The sequence below is a fragment of the Salvelinus sp. IW2-2015 genome, linkage group LG18, assembly GCF_002910315.2.
Source record: "Salvelinus sp. IW2-2015 linkage group LG18, ASM291031v2, whole genome shotgun sequence".
Taxonomy (NCBI): Eukaryota; Metazoa; Chordata; class Actinopteri; order Salmoniformes; family Salmonidae; genus Salvelinus; species Salvelinus sp. IW2-2015.
Window position 1 is genome coordinate 62,372,427 of NC_036858.1, and position 23,846 is coordinate 62,396,272.

At 42.8% G+C, this 23,846-nt stretch overlaps 1 protein-coding gene across 10 annotated transcripts; it reads right to left on the minus strand.

Annotated features, from left to right (window-relative positions):
• Positions 1–9,412: 9,412 nt before the first annotated feature.
• On the minus strand, positions 9,413–23,512 carry LOC111977750 (BTB/POZ domain-containing protein KCTD5). 10 transcript variants are annotated; one of them, XM_024007338.2, is made up of 7 exons: positions 22,862–23,512; positions 16,735–16,843; positions 14,359–14,450; positions 13,797–13,943; positions 13,129–13,254; positions 11,717–11,776; positions 9,413–9,551 (listed from the first exon to the last, which is right to left on the minus strand). In XM_024007338.2, the coding sequence occupies exons 1-7, from the start codon at positions 23,201–23,203 to the stop codon at positions 9,519–9,521; spliced, it is 909 nt and encodes a 302-aa protein (XP_023863106.1). In that variant the 5' UTR covers positions 23,204–23,512; the 3' UTR covers positions 9,413–9,518. The 10 variants fall into 10 exon arrangements, with proteins under 10 accessions (XP_023863106.1, XP_023863107.1, XP_023863111.1 ...); XM_024007339.2 differs by having other exon boundaries at positions 13,797–13,940; positions 22,862–23,511; XM_024007343.2 differs by having other exon boundaries at positions 13,845–13,940; positions 22,862–23,510.
• Between the last annotated feature and the right edge of the window lie 334 nt (positions 23,513–23,846).

Here is a 23,846-nt window from a genome sequence, read left to right on the forward strand (position 1 = left end):
ACTGGCCAATAAAAACAAAAGATTAAGATGGGCAAAAGAACACAGACACTGGACAGAGGTATGGCTTTTTCTTTGCAACTCTGCCTAGAAGGCCAGCATCCCGGAGTCACCTCTTCACTGTTGACGTTTTGCAGGGACTATTTAATGAAGCTGCCAGTTGAGGACTTGTGAGGCGTCTGTTTCTTAAACTAGACACTCTAATGTACTTGTCCTCTTGCTCAGTTGTGCACCGGGGCCTCCCACTCCTCTTTCTATTCTGGTTAGATCCAGTATGCGCTGTTCTGTGAAGGGAGTAGTACACTGTACGAGATCTTCAGTTTCTTGGCAATTTCTCTCAAGAAATAGCCTTCATTTCTCAGCACAAGAATAGACTGACGAGTTTCAGAAGAAAGTTATTTGTTTCTGGACATTTTGAGCCTGTAATCGAACCCACAAATGCTGATGCTCCAGATACTCAACTAGTCTAAAGAAGGACAGTTTTTATTGCTTCTTTAAATCAGGACAACAGTTTTCAGCTGTGCTAACAAAATTGCAAAAGGGTTTTCTAATGATCAATTAGCCTTTTAAAATGATACACTTGGATTAGCTAACACATGCCATTGGAACACAGGAGTGATGGTTGCTGATAATGGGTCTCTGTACACCTATGTAGATATTCCATTAAAAATCTGCAGTTTCCAGCTACAATAGTCGTTTAACATACATACATAAGTTAAAATCTGTCATGCTCATGAATGAGTAAAACAATTAACAAAAACCACATCCTGAGGAATACCAGGTTTTCAACTCAAGTTCTGATGTCTTGGAAAAACAGTTTGAGATTAGGCTACAAATTATAGTAGCCTCAATAAAGGAGATGTCTTCTGGTGCAACACCATCAAAACATGAGGTATATGCCAGGCACATGGCTAGACATGGAATACAGAAGAAAATCAAGTTAAGATTGGCTGGAAGAAAACATGCAACTCAAATGAAATTCAAAGAAATAACCAAAAACAGCATTCAGTAATCAAATGTCATTCAAAGAAATAAGCAAAAACAGTATTCAGTAATCAAAGGTCATGAAAATAAATAACCAATTACAGTATTCAGTAACAGCTTCGTAATTATACAGTCCATTGACGACTCAAACAAATCTGTCCAGAGAGTTTGTAGATGCCTCCTTGAAATCAAGGCACCCAATAATCCATATTGCAAGACCATAAAAAATGCTCTACCTTGATAACAAAAGCGCTTAACACGTCACAAGCGCACAAAAATGCAAGATTTCCTCCATGAAAGCTTTCAACTGAAATKAACTCAAATGGTGATCTGTGGGTGTATTGATGTGCAGAGACTAGAATCACTGTAGTTACAGTATTTGAAGGTTGAATGTTCGCAAATGTATTATAAATAAAAAACAGAAATATATTATTTACATAAGTATTCAGACCCTTTGCTATGAGACTTGAAATTGAGCTCAGGTGCATCCTGTTTCAACTCACCCTCCTTGAGATGTTTCTACAACTTGATTGGAGTCCACCTGTGGTAAATTCAATTGATTGGACATGATTTGGAAAGGCACACACCTGTCTATAAAAGGTCCCACAGTTGACAGTGCAAAAACCAAGCCAGGAGGTCGAAGGAACTGTCCGTATAGCGCCGAGACAGGATTGTGTCGAGGCACAGATCTGGGGAAGGTTACCAAAACATTTCTGCAGCATTGAAGGTCCCCAAAAACACAGTGGCCTTCATCATTCTTAAATTGAAGAAGTTTGGAACGACCAAGACTCTCCCTAGAGCTGGCCGCCCGGCCAATCTGAGCAATCAGGGGAGATGGTTACAGGTTCTTGGTCACCTCCTGACAAAGCTCCAAAGTTCCTCTGTGGAGATGGGAGAACCTTCCAGAAGGACAACCATCTCTGCAGCCCTCCACCAATCAGGTAGAGTGGCCAGACAGAAGCCACTCCAAGCAGGCTGTCATGTGCCTTTTGCTGAGGAGTTTGCCAAAAGGCACCTAAAGGACTCTCAGACAATGCGAAACAAGATTCACTGGTCTGATGAAATCAAGATTGAACTCTTTGGCCTGAATGCCAAGCGTCACGTCTGTAGGAAACCTGGCACCATCCTTTCTGTGAAGCATGGTGGTGGCAGCAGCATCATGCTGTGGGGATGTTTTTCAGCGGCAGGGTCTGGGAGACCAGTCAGTATCGAGTGAAAGATGAACAGAGCAAAGTACAGAGAGATCCTTGATGAAAACCTGCTCCAGAGCACTCAGGACCTCAGACTGGGGCGAAGGTTCACCTTCCAACAGGACAACGACCCTAAGCACACAGCCAAGACAACGCAGGAGTGGCTTCAGGACAAGTCTCTGAATGTCCTTGAGTGGCCCAGCCAGTGCCCCGACTTGAACCCGATCAAACATCTCTGGAGACACCTGAAAATAGCTGTGCAGCGACGCTCCCCATCCAACCTGACAGAGCTCAAGAGGATCTGTAGAGAAGAATGGGAGAAACTCCCCAAATACAGGTGTGCCAAGCTTGTAGTGTCATACCCAAGAAGACTCTAGGCTGTAATCGCTGCCAAAGGCGATTCAACAAATTACTGAGTAAAGGGTCTGAATACTTACTGTAAGTAAATGTGATATTTCCGTTTTTATTTTTATAAATTTGCAAAACAAACTAAAAACCTGTMTTTGATTTGTCATTATTGGCTATTGTGTGTAGATTGATGAGAACCCCCCCAATTTAATCAATTTTAAAATAAGACTGGAACATAACAAAATGTGGAAAAAGTCATGAGGTCCAAATGCACTGTATGTGCCGTGTGAAAGGGAGGAACCATCATACCGCTAGCTTTGATGGGGTGGGGCCACAAAAAAATCTGAATTCATCATGAGGTGCCGCACTGGCTCGTGGGTCTGTGTACCAACATCCATGACCATAAATGCAGTCAGAACCAGCCCTAGCCTTTTCGGGGCCCCAAGTGAAATGTTGTTGTTCCCCCCCTACCTTGTGAGCAAAATATTTGAGAAGCCCCCCTCTTCAGTGGAGAGAAAAAAGTTTTAGAGTTAATGTCCTGCAATTCTACATATTTTGCCATGGGCCGTAAAGAAAATGTTGAAAGTTTACTGCAATTCCACAGATTTTCACAAGGGGTGGAGAAAATATTTTGCTATTTTATAACTAATTTCATGCAATTCTACATGTGTAGAGAAAATGTTGCAATTTTACACCAAATGTACAGTACCTGCAATTCTACACATTTTGCCATAGGGTGGAGAGAAATGTTTGCCGTTTTTAATATGATATCTGAGTGAGAGTGAATAACTAAAATCAATGGGGGCCCTCCAATCGATAATTCAACCATGATTACTACAAATTTAGATAGCTGGCTCGACTAACTTACCAATCTAAAACATTTTGACTGTCATAAGAGAAACTGCTGATGCACTACCAAAATTCTAAAATTGCACTTGTGTAATAATTCTGAAAATGTGTCCGCAGGCTTTCAAAAGGGGTCCGCAGCTGCCAGTTGCCCATCCCTGCTCTAGCTTAAAATATCATGACAACAGCCTGGCCTCAAGGTGCCAGGGCCTATCATTACAACATGAGCAGAGAACAGGGTTGCACCAAAATGGCACCCTATTCCCTAATTAGTACACTACTTTTGACCAGAGACCTATGGCCTCTGGTCAAAAGTAGTACACTATATATGGAATTGGGTGCCATTTTAGACGCATGCCTTTTTCAGGCACCTCTCTTTTCTCTTCTTGCCAAGGCCTAGAGTCACGCTGGAGCCAGGCCAGAGCGACAGGCCGAGAGCCCTGCTCTGCTGGCATGCACATGCCTCATGGAACACGTATGTTCCGGCAGGAAGCACTGTTGTGTCTSTGTGTGTGTGTGTGTGTGTGTGAGAGAGGGGCAGAGAGAGAGAAATATCCAGTCTGAAGCTACTTCTGAAGCCAAAAAGTAAAATACAATAATCTCTAGATAATTATGTTATATAAAGCTAAGTAAATAAGTATACTAAGCTACCAAGCTGCTAGGACAGAACAGACCTGGCTGCACTTCAATTAGCACTGAAGTGTGAAGTGAGAGGTGTGAAAACTCTTGAGCCCAACAATGGCAGGAGAGTTTCACAGCCTCCCCCACCCAAATGCAGAGACCTCTGAAGCCCTGTGGCTTATCTCTGAGACACTAACTGCTGGCTGCTACAAAGAAGGGAACACAAGCAACTTAATTTTCCACATGGCGCTCTGAGTTGCGCAGCGGTCCAAGGCACTGCATCTCAGTGCAAGAGGCATCACTATAGACCGTGGTTCGATTCCAGGCTGTATCCCAACCGGTCATAATTGGGTGGTGCAGAAGGTGGAGCTGGATGGCTGTCAGAGAGCTGGCTGCTCTACAGACTGACATGAGAGAACTTAAAGAGGCACACATGGCACTGAAGGACGATGTCAGAAAGCTGAGGTGTGACACAGAGCAGGACACTCCCCCAGACATGCCAGCAGAACAGCCCACCTCAGACCCGGGCCACAACGGGACAAACAACACAGGACCCACCAACCCAACAGAACCCACCCCATCCTAACAGCCCTCCTGTCAGCTCCCCCGATAGCCCTCCTGCCCACATCCACTGAGGACGCACAAAAGCCAGAGATTGTGCTCCTCATTGACTCAAATGGCAAATACATTCATACATTCACTTTTTCCCAAACACGAAGTGGCTAAACTCTGGTGCCCAAACACTAGGCATGCCCTGGAGCTGTTGTCAGAGAACAGACTAGGCTCCCCCAGCCACATAATACTTCACACGGGCACAAATGACCTGAGGGCCAGCATGAAAGGGTGGCAACAGCACTCAAGGGAGTGATTGAAAAAGCTTCTTCTACTTTCCCCAACGCACAAGTGGTTATCTCCACCCTGCTACCAGGAAAAGACTTTCACCCTGCCACCATACAGCGGGTGAATGCAAGCATTTTGCGAGACTGTGCCTCAAAACCTAGTGTCTACCTGGCCCACCACTCTACCCTGGACTTGAACAGCCTTTACGACCAGGTCCACCTCTACAAGGACGTCACCCTCAACCGTAGCCCCAGCACCTCACACAGGAGCAACAAAGCAACGGACACCCCGCCCAGACCAGCAAGACACCCTCAAAGACCTGCAAGAGCCCCTCCCGAAGGACCTGCACCAAGAGAAACCACGCCAAGAAGACTTACACAAAGACCACAGCATCACCAGCCACACCCCAACCAAGACCACCCCAAGAAAAACAAGGCTACACCCTATATGCCCGTCCCTATATGCCCACCCTACCCCCGCCCCTGCAGCAAGGACCTCAACATGACAGCAGGACACATGCCCAGTTCGTGAGCAGAGCAACAGGCTCAACTCCCACTATTACACCCGCCCAAGCCCCATCCTGCTACCGAAGAGGTATGTATCAGATGCTCAACATGCTCTGCTCACACCTACTGTGATGGTACGGGCCTAAACCACACAAAAACAKCACTAGACACTATGGAACACAAAGCTTTTCATATCTCATCCTGGAATATACAAGGTCTGAGGTAATCTGCCTTTGACCAAAAGAACAGGAACCCAGACTTAAAAGAAATTGTAAATACAGACATCGTCATCCTACAAGAAACATGGTATGAAGGAGACAAATCCACTGGTTGCCCTCTAGGTTACAGAGAGCTGGTAGTGCCATSCACCAAACTACCAGGTGTGAAACAGGGGGATGCTAATTTGGTATAGTGCAGACCTAACCCACTCTATTAAATTAGTTAAAACAGGAAATGTCCTCGTGTGCTACCTATATCCCCCAATAGAATCCCCATACTTTAACGATGACAGCTTCTCCATCCTAGAGGGGGAGATCAACAATTTCCAGGCCCAGGGACATGTACTAGTCTGTGGCGACCTAAATGCCAGAACTGGACAAGAACTGGACACCCTCAGCACACAGGGGGACAAACACCTGCCTGGAGGTGACAGCATTCCCTCCCCCATATGCCACACTAGGCACAACTATGACAARATAACCAACAAAAACGGGTCACAACTCCTGCAGCTCTGTCGGACGCTGTGTATATAGTGGGGAGAACAAGTATTTGATAACCTGCAAAATCGGCAGTGTTTCCTACTTACAAAGCATGTAGAGGTCTGTAATTTTTATCATAGGTACACTTCAACTATGAGAGACGGAATCTCCATCGATAGGAATAAATGCTATCGATGGAAGGAAAATAGTGTGGAAATCTACCAAAAAACAATTAGGCAACAACAAATGAAATTGCTTCTAGACAATTTCCTGGACAAAATGTTTCACTGTAATAGTGAAGGTGTAAACTTGGCAGTAGAAAACCTAAACAGTATATTTGACATCGCAGCTTCCCTATCAAATCTACAAATTTCAAGCGAACAACCTAAGAAAATTAACAACCGTGACAAATGGTTTGATGAAGAATGCAAAAACCTAAGAAAGAAATTGAGAAACCTGTCCAACCAAAAACATAGAGACCCAGAAAACTTGAGCCTACGCCTTCACTATGGTGAATCACTAAAACAATACAGAAATACACTACGGAAAAAGAAGGAACAGCACGTCAGAAATTAGCTCAATGTAATTGAAGAATCCACAGAATCTAACTAATTCTGGAAAAATGGAAAACTCTAAACAAATTACATGAAGAGTTATCTATCCAAAATGGAGATGGATAAACCACTTCTCCAATGTTTTTGGCTCTATAACAAAGAACAAACAGCAAAAACATATACATGATCAAARACAAATCTTAGAAATCAACTATCAAAGACTACAAGAACCCACTGAATTCTCCAATTACATTGAATGAACTACAGGACAAAATATAAACCCTCCAACCCAAAAAGGCCTGTGGGGTTGATTGTATCCTACATGAAATGATAAAATATACAGACCACAAATTCCAACTGGCTATACTAAAACTCTAAATATTTGGAACCAAGGACTGATCACCCCAATCCACAAAAGTAGAGACAAATTTGACCCCAATAACTACCGTGGGATATGCGTCAATAGCAACCGTGGGAGAATTCTCTGCATTATCATTAACAGCAGACTCACACATTTCCTCAGTGAAAACAATGTACTGAGCAAATGTCAAATTGGCTTTTTACCAAATTACCGTACAACAGACCACGTATTCACCCTGCACACCCTAATTGACAAACAAACAAACAAACCAAAACAAAGGGAAAGTCTTCTCATGCTTTGTTGATTTCAAAAAAGCTTTTGACTCAATTTGGCATGAGGGTCTGCTATACAAATTGATGGAAAGTGGTGTTGGGGGAAAACATACAACATTATAAAATTGGCAAAAAACACACCTTTGTTTCCACAGGGCCAGGTGGTGAGACAGGGATGCAGCTTAAGCCCCACCCTCTTCAACATATATATCAACGAATTGGAGAGGGCACTAGAACAATCTGCTGCACTCGGCCTCACCCTACTAGAACCTGAAGTCAAATGTCTACTGTTTGCTGATGATCTGGTGCTTCTGTCCCCAACCAAGGAGGGCCTACAGCAGCACCTAGATCTTCTGCACAGATTCTGTCAGACCTGGGCCCTGACAGTAAATCTCAGTAAGACAAAGATAATGGTGTTTCAAAAAAGGTCCAGTTGCCAGGACCACAAATTTAATCTAGACACCGTTGCCCTAGAGCACACAAAAAAGGACACATACCTCGGCCTAAACATCATCGCCACAGGTAACTTCCACAAAGCTGTGAACGATCTGAGAGACAAGGCAAGAAGGGCCTTCTATGCCATCAAAAGGAACATAAAATTCAACATACCAATTAGGATCTGACTAAAAATACTTGAATCAGTTATAGAACCCATTGCTCTTTATGGTTGTGAGGTCTGGGATACACTTACCAACCAAGAATTCACAAAATGGGACAAACACCAAATTGAGACTTTGCATGCAGAATTCTGCAAAAAAATACCCCAGATAATGCATGCAGAGCAGAAAAGAKGCCGATACCCGCTAATTATCAAAATCCAGAAAAGAGCCGTTAAATTCTACAACCATCTAAAATGAAGTGATTCCCAAACCTTCCATAACAAAGCTATCACCTAAAGAGTGATGAACCTGGAGAAGAGCCCCCTAAGCAAGCTGGTCCTGGGGCTCTGTTCACAAACACAAACAGACTCCACAGAACCCCAGGACAGCAACACAATTAGACCCAACCAAATCATGATAACACAAAAAGATAATTACTTGACACATTGGAAAGAATTGACAAAAAAAACTGAGCAAACTAGAATGCTATTTGGCCCTAAACAGAGCGTATCCAGTGCCTGTGACTGACCCAAACTGAAGYAAAACTGCGACTATGTACAGACTCAGTAAGCATAGCCTTGCTATTGAGAAAGGCCCTCATAGCTTGTCTTCTCTTGGGAGCCAGGTCTGCCTATGTGCACACTGCTCACAAAATGAGGTGGAAACTGAGTTGCACTTCCTAACCTCCTGCCAAATGTATGTCCATATTAGAGACACATATTTCCCTCAGATTACACAGACCCACATAGAATTAGAAAAAAATTCTAATTTGATAAACTTCCATATCTATGGGTGAAATACCACAGTGTGCCATCACAGCAGCAATATTTGTGACCTGTTGTCACAAGAAAAGGGCAACCAGTGAAGAACAAACACCATTGTAAATACAACCTATATTTATGTTTATTTATTTTCCCTTTTGTACTTGAACTATTTACACAGCATTACAACACTGTATATAGACAATATTACATTTGAAATGTCTCTATTCTTTTGGAACTTTTGTGAGTGTAATGTTTACTGTTAACTTATTGTTCATTATCTATTTCACTTGTTTTGGCAATGTGAACATATGTTTCCCATGCCAATAAAACCCCTTAAATTGAATTGAAATTGAATTGAGAAATCGGGGGAGTGTGTGTGTGAGTGAGAGTGAAAGAGAGAGTGTGTGTGTGTGTGTGTGTGTGTTGCTGACTGTGGCCGGTTAGTTGATGTCCGTCTTTCTTTCTGTATAAATCTCACTAAATGTCAGACACACCACAGGCCCATGTCTCACTACTGTATCAAGCATCAGACCAAACAGAACAGGTCTAAACAACAATAACAACTTACTTATGAATCATATTCCACGTGTGAATTTCATACCCTTTTTCATATTTGGATGAGGACATTGATTTGCAATGCTTTTCAACCATTGTTTTTGGTCAAATCTATTTGACTAAGATTCATTCACTGCCATGACTTCAGTGGTGATTAGAACTAAAATAAATTTTTAAATGATATTTATACAAAATGCTTTTACTAACATCTGTCTCTCACATTTTGAAATGTTGGCYTGAGGGACATTTCTGCTTATGTTTCAATAATATTAGAAAATAATGTTTGAGCATTTATTGGTAGTTTTTTTTCCCAAAGCAACAACAATACAAAATATATAAACAAACACATAATGGAATGTCAAGCTAAAAAAATACATATCTCTCTAGTACATCCGGGATCCATGGATGTGAAAAAGCTGGAAGACAAGCAGAGAAAAGAGAAACCATCTTTAAAGACAGATTATCATGTTCATATAACCCTTCATAGTATTGAGAAACATTTCAAGCTGTGGATCAGCTTGGATTGGACAACATGGGAAACAATCTTTTCACAGAAATGTCATGTTTGATGCTGATGGTGACGATGGTGACAGTAATAGTGTGTGTCCCCTTGTTGTGGATGGAAAACATTGAGATGATTAATTGGTGTTTGGATAAACATAAAATGCAGCAGCTCCACTTTGTGCAGTTTTCCCAAACTATGTCCCCTTTACACTTGTACAAGTAAAATGGTGTGTGTGTATGTGAACTGTAAAATACACTAATACCACTACTACACAAAAGGTCAGGGCTATTCCATGTCATTGCATTGGTAATGAGAGACCTTTAACTTCTTTGAGATAGGGGGCAGCATTTTCACATTTTAATGAAAAGCGTGCCCAGAGTAAACTGCCTGCTACTCAGGCCCAGTTGCTAATATATGCATATCATTAGTATAGTTGGATAGAAAACACTCTGAAGTTTCTAAAACTGTTTGAATGATGTCTGTGAGTATAACAGAACTCATATGGCAGGCAAAAACCTGAGAAAAATCCAACCAGGAAGTGGAAAATCTGAGGTGTGTAGTTTTTCAACTCATCGCCTATCGAATATACAGTGTCTATGGGGTCATATTGCACTTCCTAAGGCTTCCACTAGATGTCAACAGTCTTTAGAACCTTGTTTGATGCTTCTACTGTAAAGGAGGTGGGAATGGGAGCTGAATGAGTCAGAGGTCTGCCAGAGTGGCATGAGCATGAGCGTTCCTTTTCGTTTCTAAAGACAAAGGAATTATCCGGTTGAAACATTATTGAAGATTTATGTTAAAAACATCCTAAAGATTGATTCTATACATCGTTTGACATGTTTCTACGAACTGTAATGGAATTTTCTGACTTTTCATCTGGCCTGCGCGTCATGAATTTAGATTTTTGAACTAAACGCGCAAACAAAAAAAAGGAGGTATTTGGACATAAATTATGGACTTTATCGAACAAAACAAACATTTATTGTGGAACTGGGATTCCCGGGAGTGCATTCTGATGAAGATCATCAAAGGTAAGTGAATATTTATAATGCTATTTCTGACTTCTGTTGACTCCACAACATGGCGGGTACCTGTATGGCTTGTTTTTGTGTCTGAGCACCGTACTCAGATTATTGCATGGTGTGCTTTTTCCGTAAAGTTTTTTTGAAATCTGACACAGCGGTTGCATTAAGGAGAAGTTTATCTAAAGTTCCATGAATAAAACTTGTATCTTTTATCAATGTTTATTCTGAGCATTTCTGTAAATTGATGTGGCTCTCTGCAAAATCACCGGATGTTTTGGAGGCAAAACATTACTGAACATAACGCGCCAATGTAAACTAACATTTTTGGATATAAATATGTACTTTATCGAACAAAACATACATGTATTGTGTAACATGAAGTCCTATGAGTGTCATCTGATGAAGATCATCAAAATTAATCACTAACCTTTATCTCTATTTCTGCTTTTTGTGACTCCTCTCTTTGGCTGGAAAAATGGCTGTGTTTTTCTGTGACTAGGTACTGACCTAACATAAGCAGATGGTGGGCTTTCGTCGTAAAGCCTTAACAAGTTTATCTTTAAAATGGTGTAAAATACTTGTATGTTTGAGGAATTTTAATTATGAGATTTCTTTTGTTTGAATTTGGTGCCCTGCACTTTCAGTGGCTGTTGTCAAGTCGATCCTGTTAAATCAAATCAAATCAAATCTTATTTGTCACATACACATGGTTAGCAGATGTTAATGCGAGTGTAGCGAAATGCTTGTGCTTCTAGTTCCAACAATGCAGTAATAACCAACAAGTAATCTAACCTAACAATTCCACAACTACTACCTTATACACACAAGTGTAAAGGTAGTACACTTGTAGTACACTGTTAACGGGATCTCAGCCGTAAGAAGTTTTAAAGCAGGCTAGACTAGCTTAGGGGTTTGTTTGGATATTTATTATTTATTTCCTTGGGTCCAGCTCAGACCCTTTTTCCCACACCCCATTACCGTGTGTTTAAAATAAACCTGAAGTGTTTGACGGTAGATTTAAGTTGTCTGTGGTTTTTTAGTTCTCACTTACTTTTTCACTGGGTTGATTTGCATGAGATATGTTACGGGTCTCGTTTCCATCCCCCCTAGACTGCAGGGCCAAAGAGGTTCGTAACAGGCAATTAGGGCATTGTTCATGTGAGAGGCAACCCATCTTCCTAGGGAGACTAGCTCATCATCAGAACAGCTGGGTTATGCCGCTGATCAGATCATGTCCCAGGCAGGACGCAAAGGCCCCAGAGCAATATCAAGCTCTCTGGCATCACAATTAGTATTTCAAACAAATAGAAGCCAACTTTTTTTGACGGGGAGCAAAAGTTCAAGGCCTGCTTTTTTTCTCTACATATTGTAAAAATCTTTTAAAAAATAAGTCCATCCAGTTACAGTCCATCCTTGGCCTTTGATTACTGTGTTGAGTTTGGGGTAAGGGAATGCCATGCTGTGAAATAGCCCTGGATCCCTTTTGATCACACGGTCTACTACCGCTACTCGCCACCACCAGCCAACAACACTAGCATGGATCCTCACCCATTCACGTCCTTGGAACATTGACACAAGACTGTCATTCCCTTTTGCACTCATTCAGGGTGGTATTTCTCTCTCCTCCCTCCTCCTCCTGCACCTCTGAAGCCTTCCCTCGAATAAAATGTGGAGAATAAAAAACGACAAAAAATAATGAACAGATTGATGAGTATCATGGAGAGAGAGAGAACATATGGATGATAGAGTGAATGTGCTTGTGAATTACATTTGGGAGATGTGTGTGTGTGTGTGTGTGTGTGTGACATTTGGAGTGTTGCCTCCCGAGTGGCGCAGTGGTCTAAGGCTGTGCCACTAGAGATCCTGGTTCGAGTCCAGGCTCTGTCGCAGCCGGGCCACGACCGGGAGACCCATGGGGCGGTGCACAATTGGCCCAGCGTCGTCCGAGTTAGGGGAGGGTTTGGCGGCAGGGATGTCCTTGTCCCATCACGTGTTAGCAACTCCTGTGGCGGGCCGGGAGCAGTGCACGCTGACACGGTCGCCAGGTGTGTTTCCTCCGACACATTGGTGCGGCTGGTTTCCGGGTTAAGCAGGCATTGTGTCAAGAAGGAGTGCGGCTTAGCTGGGTTGTGTTTCGGAGGATGCACGGCTCTCGACCTTCACCTCTCCCGAGTCCATATGGGAGTTGCCGCGATGAGACAAGACTAACTACCAATTGGATACCACGAAATTGGGGAGAAAAGGGGCATTTGGCATGTTTGAGTGGAGAATGTCGAGACTAAGATCAAAGGATGCTGAGATCATCTTGGATGAGGAGAAATGTCACACAGGTACAGATCCATATCCTGCTACTTCAGACCTTGGTGGAAGTGAATGATGGTGATAGGTGAATGGTGGACAATGTAGAAGTATATCCATCTGACGCATGTGTACCCGTGTGTGTTTCCGGTGTGTCAGTCTCACCTTGGTCTTGTGGCTCTGTTCAGTGCCCAGGCCTGAGCCAGGTGTGTGTAGCTCCTTGGACACCACACACAGAAACTCTGCCTGGTCCTCTGTCCCATAGCTGTACAACGAACCAATGTTCACCATCTACCACACACACAGAGAGAGAGAAGAGAAAGAGCGAGTGAGTCACACACACACACGGAGAGAGGAGAGAGAGAGCGAGATGGCCCCATATCACAGCAGGTAAGCCCATGGATGCTCATGCAGAGAGCAGGGACAGATGAGGACAGCTTAGCAGCACTAAAACTACGGGTTGTGAGACTGAACTGTACACCCTGTCACAGTGACGGCAATGTTTAGCATTACAGCATCACTCAATACTCTTTACTAAACTGTCAATGTGACAACATATGGTAGCTTCTATTGGAACTTCCTTAGCTCCGCATCCTTTTTGCATCTCCTTCCCCTTATGATCACTGGTCTGTGTTTGCAACACAACATGTCTGTTTAGATCAGTCTTCTTCTGAGGGGAAGGAAATGTGAAAAGGAGGCTGTCTTTGTGAGCAGATTAGGACTGGGCCTTGGTCTCTGATTAGTCTTCCTCTGAGGCTCTGATTGGGTAACAGAGAGCAGGAAAGGAGTTGATTGGTTGGGAGGGTGGTAGAGGAGCAGCGAGTCCAACCCACAGTCCAGAGCAGTCCAGTGCGGGGCTTTCTGCAGGCGCGTACGCTGACCTGCTCAAACTTCCAGCCGTCCGACATGGTGGAAACCATCTGAGTCAGCTCCTCCTCCTGGCACTGCAACACCCGGTACACATGTTTAGGAGGCACCTGCTGATAGACGGAGAGAGTAAGACAGAGTAGTCAAAAGTTGGAGAAGGTGATAGGTGTTTGTAAGGAAATGTTTGTAAGGAAAGGAAGGAAAAGGCAGAGAGAAAGAGGATAGGGAGAGCGAGAGGGGTGGTGGGTGAAAAGGAGGGGGTAGAGGGAGGCAGTGTTTGTGTAGCCAAGGGGCAGTAAACTGTATAACACAGAGAGKGGAAGATAGAGAGATACATAACAGAAATACTAAAGAGGAGACATCATGTAGACAGGACAGAGGGGATGGGTGGAATATACTAGAAAATACAGAGGGAAACATGGCAGAACTTTCTGCACAAAGCACTGGGTGCAAGTCTGTTGTTTTAACCTGTAGCCACCTTGTATTTGTGTATATCTCGGCCGCTTATGTACAGTGTGTGTGTTTGACCTGTGTGACTTTACAGTCCCGCTCCAGGATCCGCTCCTTGATCAGTTTGATCAGAGGAGTGATGTTGTAGAACTCAGCCTCCTCCAACACACCTGGGAGAGAGGACACACATACACACACAGAGAGAGAGAAATCAGAACCATGGACAACCAAATCATACATATCTTATGTTGATTGGACTAAATTGTTTTTGGTATCTTTTAGTTGTCACTGCCAGGTCGCAGTTGTAAATGACAACTTGTTCTCAACTAGCCTACCTGGTTAAATAAAGGTGAAATATATCTATATTTTTAAAACTGTCTTAGACTAAGCATAGGTTATTAGATGATGTTGAAATGTTTGCGACTTGGGTAACTTATGTAATTCTAAATCAATAGTTGTTTAGTAGTCCGAAAATGTCGGAAACATTAACTTGCTTGACCATGCTGTAGGTCATATAACTTTTTGTTCCATGCAATATGCTTTGTGGACATTTGTGGACGTGGACGTTGTGGTTGAATTTATTCTGCCACTGTATCTTCTTATTGTCTCGGCCTTAGACCTATATATCACGGTGTCAAGGAATATGAACTAACAGGTTATAGAGAAAGCAACTCAATTATCACAACACATAGGTTGAAGTATGGCTTTTTTTCTGGCTTCCCCAGTGATTTTACCCACGCACCACTGCTGCATGCTTATTGCTAGTCTTACAATGCATTAAAAATGGCATCATAACACATTATGTACAGTGAGGGAAAAAAGTATTTGATCCCCTGCTGATTTTGTACGTTTGCCCACTGARAAAGAAATGATCAGTCTATAATTTTAATGGTAGGTTTATTTGAACAGTGAGAGACAGAATATCAACAAAAAAATCCAGAAAAACGCATGTCAAAAATGTTATGAATTGATTTGCATTTTAATGAGGGAAATAAGTATTTGACCCCTCTGCAAAACATGACTTAGTACTTGGTGGCAAAACCCTTGTTGGCAATCACAGAGGTCAGACGTTTCTTGTAGTTGGCCACACAGCGGGTTGCACACATCTCAGGACGGATTTTGTCCCACTCCTCTTTGCAGATCTTCTCAAGTCATTAAGGTTTCGAGGCTGACGTTTGGCAACTCGAACCTTCAGCTCCCTCCACAGATTTTCTATGGGATTAAGGTCTGGAGACTGGCTAGGCCACTCCAGGACCTTAATGTGCTTCTTCTTGAGCCACTCCTTTGTTGCCTTGGCTGTGTGTTTTGGGTCATTGTCATGCTGGAATACATCCACGACCCATTTTCAATACCCTGGCTGAGGGAAGAGGTTTTCACCCAAGATTTGACGGTACATGGCCCCGTCCATCGTCCCTTTGATGCGGTGAAGTTGTCTGTCCCTTTAGCAGAAAAACACCCCAAAGCATAATGTTCCACCTCCATGTTTGACGGTGGGATGGTTTCTTGGGGTCATAGGCAGCATTCCTCCTCCTCCAAACACGGCAAGTTGGGTTGATGCCAAAGAACTCCATTTTGTCTCATCTGACCACAACACGTTCACCCAGTTGTCCTCTGAATCATTCAGATGTTCATTGGCAAACTTCAGACGGGCATGTATATTGTGCTTCTTGAGCAGGGGACCTTGCGGGCGCTGCAGGATTTCAGTCCTTCACGCATGATGCCATTGTATGTCTGTGTTTACCAATTGTTTTCTTGATGACTACTGGCTCCCAGCTGCCTTGAGATCTATGACAAGATCCTCCTGTGTAGTTCTGGGCTGATTCCTCACCGTTCTCATGATCATTGCAACTCCACGAAGTGAGATCTTGCATGGAGGCCCCAGGTGAGGGAGATTGACAGTTCTTTTGTGTTTCTCCCATTTGGAATAATCACAGAAACTGTTGTCACCTTCTCACCAAGCTGCTTGGCGATGGTCTTGAGCCATTCCAGCCTTGTGTAGGTCTACAATCTTGTCCTCTGACATCCTTGGAGAGCTCTTTGGTCTGTCCATGGTGGAAGTTTGGAATCTGATTGATTGATTGCTTCTGTGGACAGGTATCTTTTATACAGGTAAGAAACTGAGATTAGGAGCACTCCCTTTAAGAGTTGCTCCTAATCTCCGTTCGTTACCTGTATGAAAGACACCTGGGAGCCAGAAATCATTTTGATTGAGAAGGGGTCAAATACTTATTTCCCTCATTAAAATGCAAATCAATTTTATAACATTTTTGACATGCATTTTTCTGATTATTTTTGTTGTATTCTGTCTCTCACTGTTCAAATTAAAACCTACCATTAAAATTATAGACTGATCATTTCTTTGTCAGTGGGAAAACGTACAAAATCAGCAGGGGATCAAATACTTTTTTCCCTCACTGTAGTACATGTCAAAAAATACCAAACGTAATCCAGTACCTTCTTCAGCCAACTCCTTGTTGTAGACTAGTTTGCCGTGTCGCAGGTAGTTGAGGATGGGGCCAAAGTAGGTGGGGTCTCTGTCTATCACATAGGCCCCTGTCTCATCCTACAGTAGAGGAGAGAACCATAGGAATTACTAGTATGAATAGGAGATCAATATTAAGTGCTATTCTATTGCGCTATTCTAGTCTATTGGGTTTTGGTCAATATGTAGGATTGAAACCCCCTTGCGATTACCTGTTATACACTAACAGCAAAAGTCCTCTTTTGTTGAGAAGGACGATAATTAGTGATTGAGTCTCTCTTACAGCCTAGGGATGGGGGGGTAGAGAGAGCTAGGGGCTAAGAATGAAGAGAGAGTAGCACAGAGACATGGAGAGAAGGGAGAGAGAGAGTTGGAGAGAGAGCCTGTTACATTCACATGGCTTGGCCCTTTCTTGGCTGACGGCCTGCCAGTGCCTTTACAGCATCTCCATAGAGTGCTCCCTTCCTGCTGATTACTCAACCAGCCCCAGGCACCCATCCTCAAACACAGACACTAGAGAGAGATGAGAGAGAGGCCAAGGAGTTTTAAAAAAGGAGACTGGCAGAGAGGGATTGAGGAACAGGAACAGAGTGGAGCGAGCTAGCAGAAGAGCAGAAAGAGAGAAGTAAACTATATATACAAAAGTCTGTGGACGCCCCTTCAAATTAATGGATTCGGCTATTTCAGCCACACATGTTGATGACAGGTGAATAAAATTGAGCATACAGCCATGCAATCTCCATAAACAAACATTGGCAGTAGAATGGCCTTACTAAAGAGCTCAGTGACTTTCAACGTGGCATCGTCATAGGATGCCACCTTTCCAACAAGTCAGTTAGTCAAATTTCTGCCCTGCTTGAGCTGCCCCAGTCAACTGTAAGTCCTGTTATTGTGAAGTGGAAACATCTAGGAGCAACAACGTCTTAGCCCCGAAGTGGTAGGCCACACAAGCTCACAGAATGGGACTGCGAAGTGTTGAAGCACATAAAAATCGTCTGTCCTTGGTTGCAACACTCACTACCGAGTTCCAAACTGCCTCTAGAAGCAATGTCAGCACAATAACTTTTAATCTGGAGCTGCATGAAATAGGTTTCCATGGCTGAGCACACAAGCCTAAGATCACCATGCGCAATGCCAAGCGTCGGCTGGAGTGGTGTAAAGCTCGCCGCCATTGGACTCTGGAGCAGTGGAAACGTGTTCTCTGGAGTGATTAATCACACATCTGGCAGTCCGACGGACAAATTTGAGCTTGTCGGATGCCAGGAGAACGCTACCTGCCCTAATGCATAGTGCAAACTGTAAAGTTTGGTGGAGGAGGAATATTGGTCTGGGGCTGTTTTTCATGATTCAAGCTAGACCCCTTAGTTCCAGTGAAGGGAAATCTTAACGCTACAGCATACAATGACATTCTAGACAATTCTGTACTTCCATCTTTGTGGCAATAGTTTGGAGAAGGCCCTTTCCTCATTCCTTAAAGAATGAGAGCCTGCAGATCAGATCAGAATGAGAGAGAGGGCGCAAGAGTGAGATGGGCCGGAGGGTAAGTGAGGCACTCAGCTGAATGAAGATGAGTCTTGGGAGCCAGGCAGAGAAAAGGAGAATGGACTGTTGACGAGAGCTGGCAGACACTGGAGAAAGGAGGAGCGAGAGGGAGATAAAGGGGAGATAGACAAGAGCAGAGGTAGAGGTGCTGGGGAAAAGGGGGCTGGGCAGGGAGAGACAACCCAGAGCAACTGCAGTTGAGGACAGACAGACAGACATCTCCTCATTGGACATGACAGTATGTATTTTTTTAAATATTATTTTTAAAATGTATTCTTTATTTAACTAGACAAGTCAGTAAAGAACAAATTCTTATTTACAATGACGGCCTACCCCGGCAAAGCCCAGACGACACTGGGACAATTGTGCGCCACCCTATGGGACTCCCAATCACGGCCGGAAGTGATGCAGCCTGGATTCGAACCAGGGACTGCAGTGACACCTCCTGCATTGAGATGCAGTGCCTTAGACCGGTGTTGTCATGTATGATGACAACACCAGAATATCTCAGTACCATTGCTATGAGTGAAACATGAACGCACATGCACACAGCGAGGGTGAAGATTAAAAATGATCTACTCTCTCTCTCTGTATTTCCTGTCCTGTTTGTTCAGCCACACCGCCACCGGTCGGCCCATTAAACAGCCGTCACGGAAAAGTCAACCCTCACCTGGTGTGTTAATCGTTTACCCGGCGTTTTCCCAAGGAACTACACAGTTTGCCTAGCCTAGTTCCAGGTCCCTATGGGGGCCTCACTGGGTCCCACAGGAAATACCTGTTAGGAAAACAGGGGTGTTTGTCTCAACACAGAGACAGACACACATATAATCATTTGACTTATTCTAAGGAGAAAACAATAACTGACACCAGAGTGAGAGAGGAAGGAGAGGAGGAGTGAGACTCATGGACACTAGTGCACTAATCAAATCAAGCTATAATTATATAGCTTGCACTTCACAGGAAAAAATAGAAATAAACAGAAACATTTACTACACAACAAACATAAGAGGATAAAAAAAGTAGAACAATACAAACTGAAAGACTAAAAAGCACCCTAAGGAAAAGCAAAGCTAAAAAGGTGTGTTTTAAGATCACAGTTTGAGCCTCCCTCAGGTTCTCTGGCAGGCTATTCCAGAGGCTGGGGGCATCATAACTAAAGGCTGCCTCTCCATGCCTCTTGGTCCTAGGCTTTGAGATAGGTCCTCTGGAACTGGCCTTTTAACTGAGGGACCTACTGGGTACATAACTTAAAAGCATGTCTGACATGTATTGGGGTGCACAATCATGGATTGATTTAAAAACCAATAGAAGAATCTTAAAATGAATTCTAAAACTCACAGGCAGCCAGTGCAGAGACTTTAAAGCCAGTGTAATGTGTGCTCTCCGTCTGGTCTTGGTCACTACCCGTGCTGCAGCATTTTGTAGGTTTTGCAGTTGACCAATGGCTTTCTTGGGTAGACCAGACAGGAGAGCATTACAGTAGTCAAACCTGCTTGTAATAAAAGCATGGATGAGCTTCTTTGTATCAGCCTGAGATAGAAACGGCCACATCTTGGAAATGTTCCTCAGCTGGTAAAAAGCTATTTTGGTCAGAATCTAAAATGAAGGGTAACAAACTTAACCGGACCCAAAATGGAACCTGGTGGAACACCACATGTGATATTGATTTTCTCTGAGTTATGTTCACCAAYGGTGACAAAAACACTCTTGACCAGTTAAATAGCTCCTAAACCAATTTAGAACTGGATCAGAGAGGCTAACCCACTACTTCAGTCTGTTCAGAAGGACATCGTGGCCAAAAGCATAAATCCAAGAGTACAAGGACAGAGAGCTGTTTGGTATCTGTTGGCTCTAAGCTCATTTACCATTTTAACTAAGGCTTTCCCTGTGCTGTTGTGGGCATGAAAACCAGATTGGAATTCTTCTAAAATACAGTTGGCACTTTAAAAAAATKATTTAGCTGTTTGAAAACCAATTTCCACAGAATTTTACTTAAGAATGGAAGGTTGGAGATTGTCTGAAAATTGCTAATAGCTGAAGAATCTAGATTACTCTTCTTCAGAAGGGGTTTCACCATAGCAGTTTTTACTGCAGTGGGGAAAGTGCCTATGAACAGGAAGTGATTTACTATAGCTTGCACTGTTTTAAAGAAGGTGGTGGGGATAGGATTGAGAAGGCAGGTACAAAGGCTTAGGTTGTGATATCACTTTCCTGAGCATGTCTGTGTTAACCAGGGAAAATAAATCCATAGTGCCTTTGCGTGGTAGGCTAGGGCACATATCAAACTTCTCATCAGGTCTTGCTTGACTCATATCCAGCCTAATGTCTGAAATAAACGAACCACATATAGATGTGGAGGAGAGCAGGATTGATRAGGCCATCAATGGTCAAGAAGAGCACTCAAATTGATCTGATTATTAGTGATCAAGTTAGAAAAATAAAAGGTCACACACAAAGACGATGCGCCTCATCTATTCATTGTGGCCACTGGTGCAGGAGCCAGTCAACTGACAGTACAACACTGGGTTATGTATGTGGCCAAGGGACGAGACCATCTGTAATCATAGGCTACAAAAAGACAGACAGTCACTCTGAAATGAATCATATTATATAGCCCTACTGCGTTAGTGATGTACGGTATTTCATGAACAGATCAGTCACATGTTGACAACCTACAGTGCCTTCAGAAAGTATTCATACGTTTTGACTTATTCCACATACAGCTGGAATTCAAAATGGATTAAAAAAAGTTTTTACAAATCTCACCCATCTACACACAATACCTCATAATGACAAAGTAAAAACGTTTTTAGAAAGGTTTGCAAATGTATTGAAAATTAAATAGAGAAATCTAATTTACATAAGTAGTCACACCCGAGTAAATACATGTTAGAGTCAGCTTTGGCTGCTATTACAGCTGCGAGTCTTTCTGGGTAAATCTCTAAGAGTTTTGCACACCTGGTTGTACAATATTTGCAATAATAAAGCTGTCAAGTTGGTTGTTGATCATTGCTAGACAGCCATTTTCAAGTCTTGCCATAGATTTTCAATACGACTTAAGTGGAAACCGTAGCTATGCCACTCAGGAACATTCAATGTCGTCTTGGTAAGCAACTCCAGTGTATATTTGGCCTTGTGTTTTAGGTTATTGTCTTGCTGAAAGGTGAATTTGTCTCGCAGTGTCTGTTGGAAAGCAGACTGAAATAAGGTGTTCCTCTAGGATTTTGCCTGTGCTTAGTTCTATTCTTTTTCTTATAAAAAAATCCCTAGTCCTTGCCGATGACAAGCATTCCCATAACATGATGCAGCCACCGCTATGCTTGAAAATTTGAAGAGTGGTACTCAGTGATGTGTTATGTTGGATTTGCCCCAAACATAACACTTTGTATTCAGGACARAAAGTTCATTTCTTTGCCACATTTTTTGCAGTTTACTTTAGTGCCATATTGCAAACAGGATGCATGCTTTGGAATATTTGTATTCTGTACAGGTTTCCTTCTTTTGTCATTGAGGTTACCGGTAGTATTGTGGAGTAACTACAATGTTGTTGATCTATCCCCTAGTTTTCTCCTATCAGCCATTAAACTCTAAATGTTTTAAAGTCATCATTGGCCTCATGGTGAAATCCCGAGCAGTTGCATGTTTGTAGTGACTGGGTGTGTTAATACGCCATCCAAAGTGTAATTAARAACTTCACCATGCTCAAAGGGATATTCAATGTTACCCATCTACCAATAGGTAGATTGAAAGGTTGCAAGACCGAAAGTTGCAAGATCGAATCCCCGAGCTGACAAAGTACAAATCTGTTGTTCTGCCCCTGAACAAGGCAGTTAACCCACTGTTTCTAGACGTKATTGAAAATAAGAATTTGTTCTTAACTGACTTGCCTAGTCAAATAAAGGTAAAATAAATAAAAAGGTGCCCTTCTTTACGAGGCATTGGAAGACCTCCTTGGTCTTTGTGGTTGAATCTGTGTTTGAAATTCACTGCTGGACTGAGGGACCTACAGATAATTGTTGTGTGGGGTACAGAGATTAGGTATTCAAAATAATGTTAAACACTATTATTGCACACAATGTATGTGACTTGTTAAGCACATTTTTACTAAAGACATTTCAGCTTTTCATTTAATTAAATTTGTAAACATTTCTAAAAACATAATTCCACTTTGACATTATGGTGTATTCTGTYTAGGCCAGTGACACAAAATCTACATTCAATGCAATTTGAATTTAGGCTGTAACATAACAACATGTGGAAAAAGTCAAGAGGTGTGAATACTTTCTGAAGGCACTGTATACCTGTAGATTTTTTTTAATACTACGCCACCACCCCTCTAGTCTCGAAAATCCGACCCTAGGTAACAGGTGTTCGAGCATAGACACGCTACACAGGCCTGAATGAGGCAGCATTTGCACATCCACCTGACCCACTTGTCATTGCAGTACCAGAGCCATATCCGGTGGGGGTACCATTCACTCATTCCTCTTGCCTTATCAGATTCGGATGTCATCTTGATCAAAGCGAAGACAAGCGCTTGATCAATTCTCTTCTTACCGTGTCCGAATGCAAGTCCTGTTGTTGACAGAGCCGATAGAGAAAGGAAGTCTGTTCTTTGAGTAGGGTATGCCGCGTTGTGAGGAATACGGTACCGCCGATGTTCAAACGGACCCATTTCCCGTTATTTCCCACTGTTGTATTGACTCCACAACCGTTCCCGATGCTGTGCGTTTCCGTCCCACTTGATTCGGTAGCGCTCGAGGTGGTCGTATTCTCGCTTACCTCGCCGTCTTTATTGTTATTGTTGTTGTTATTATTATTGTAGCCCTGAGGTGTCGGTAACGAGCCGACTGCTGATACAGCCTGCGGCACCGATTTCCTTTTTTCCTCCGTTGCCATTAGGAAAAATAGCAATGGATGCAATAGCGTGCGTGCGTACCCACCGCCGTTAAGGTTCCTCTCTTTCAAACGGTGTACCTCGTTGTCTCGAGCTCCGCCCAACGATTTTCATATATACACACAGAGATTACTAACAGAGGACGCTGTTTTGAAGCCAAGGCACCTTCATTTTTGTACTCCTTCACAGAGCCCCACAGTGGAGGTGTCATAACACCCATAAAACCTATCGATCAAACAGGGAAATGGTTCCAATCGTTTTTCCACCATTCATTGTTCCCATAGGGGATTTTAGAAACACTTAAAACAAGGGATGAGTTTCGTGTAGGCTTACCCTGGCGTGACGTTTCGATAACGATGTAAATCTCTCTGGCAAGGTGACTTTTATCAATATATTTGGCTCTATTTACTCTCAGATTCAAAATGCTAATTAGTATCAAAGTAAGACATCATGCAAAACTACAAATCCCTGCAAGCTCCTGCACATCATCTCTAGCTGACACCTTTGCTAACAGGTATTGTGTCAATTAAAAACTTGCACAAGACAGTTCACAGAATTGTCCATTTAAATAAATGTAGACAATTTATTCATTACTACATTTAGRTAATATTAGATAGTTAATCCAGAGATTCTTACCTTTGCCTC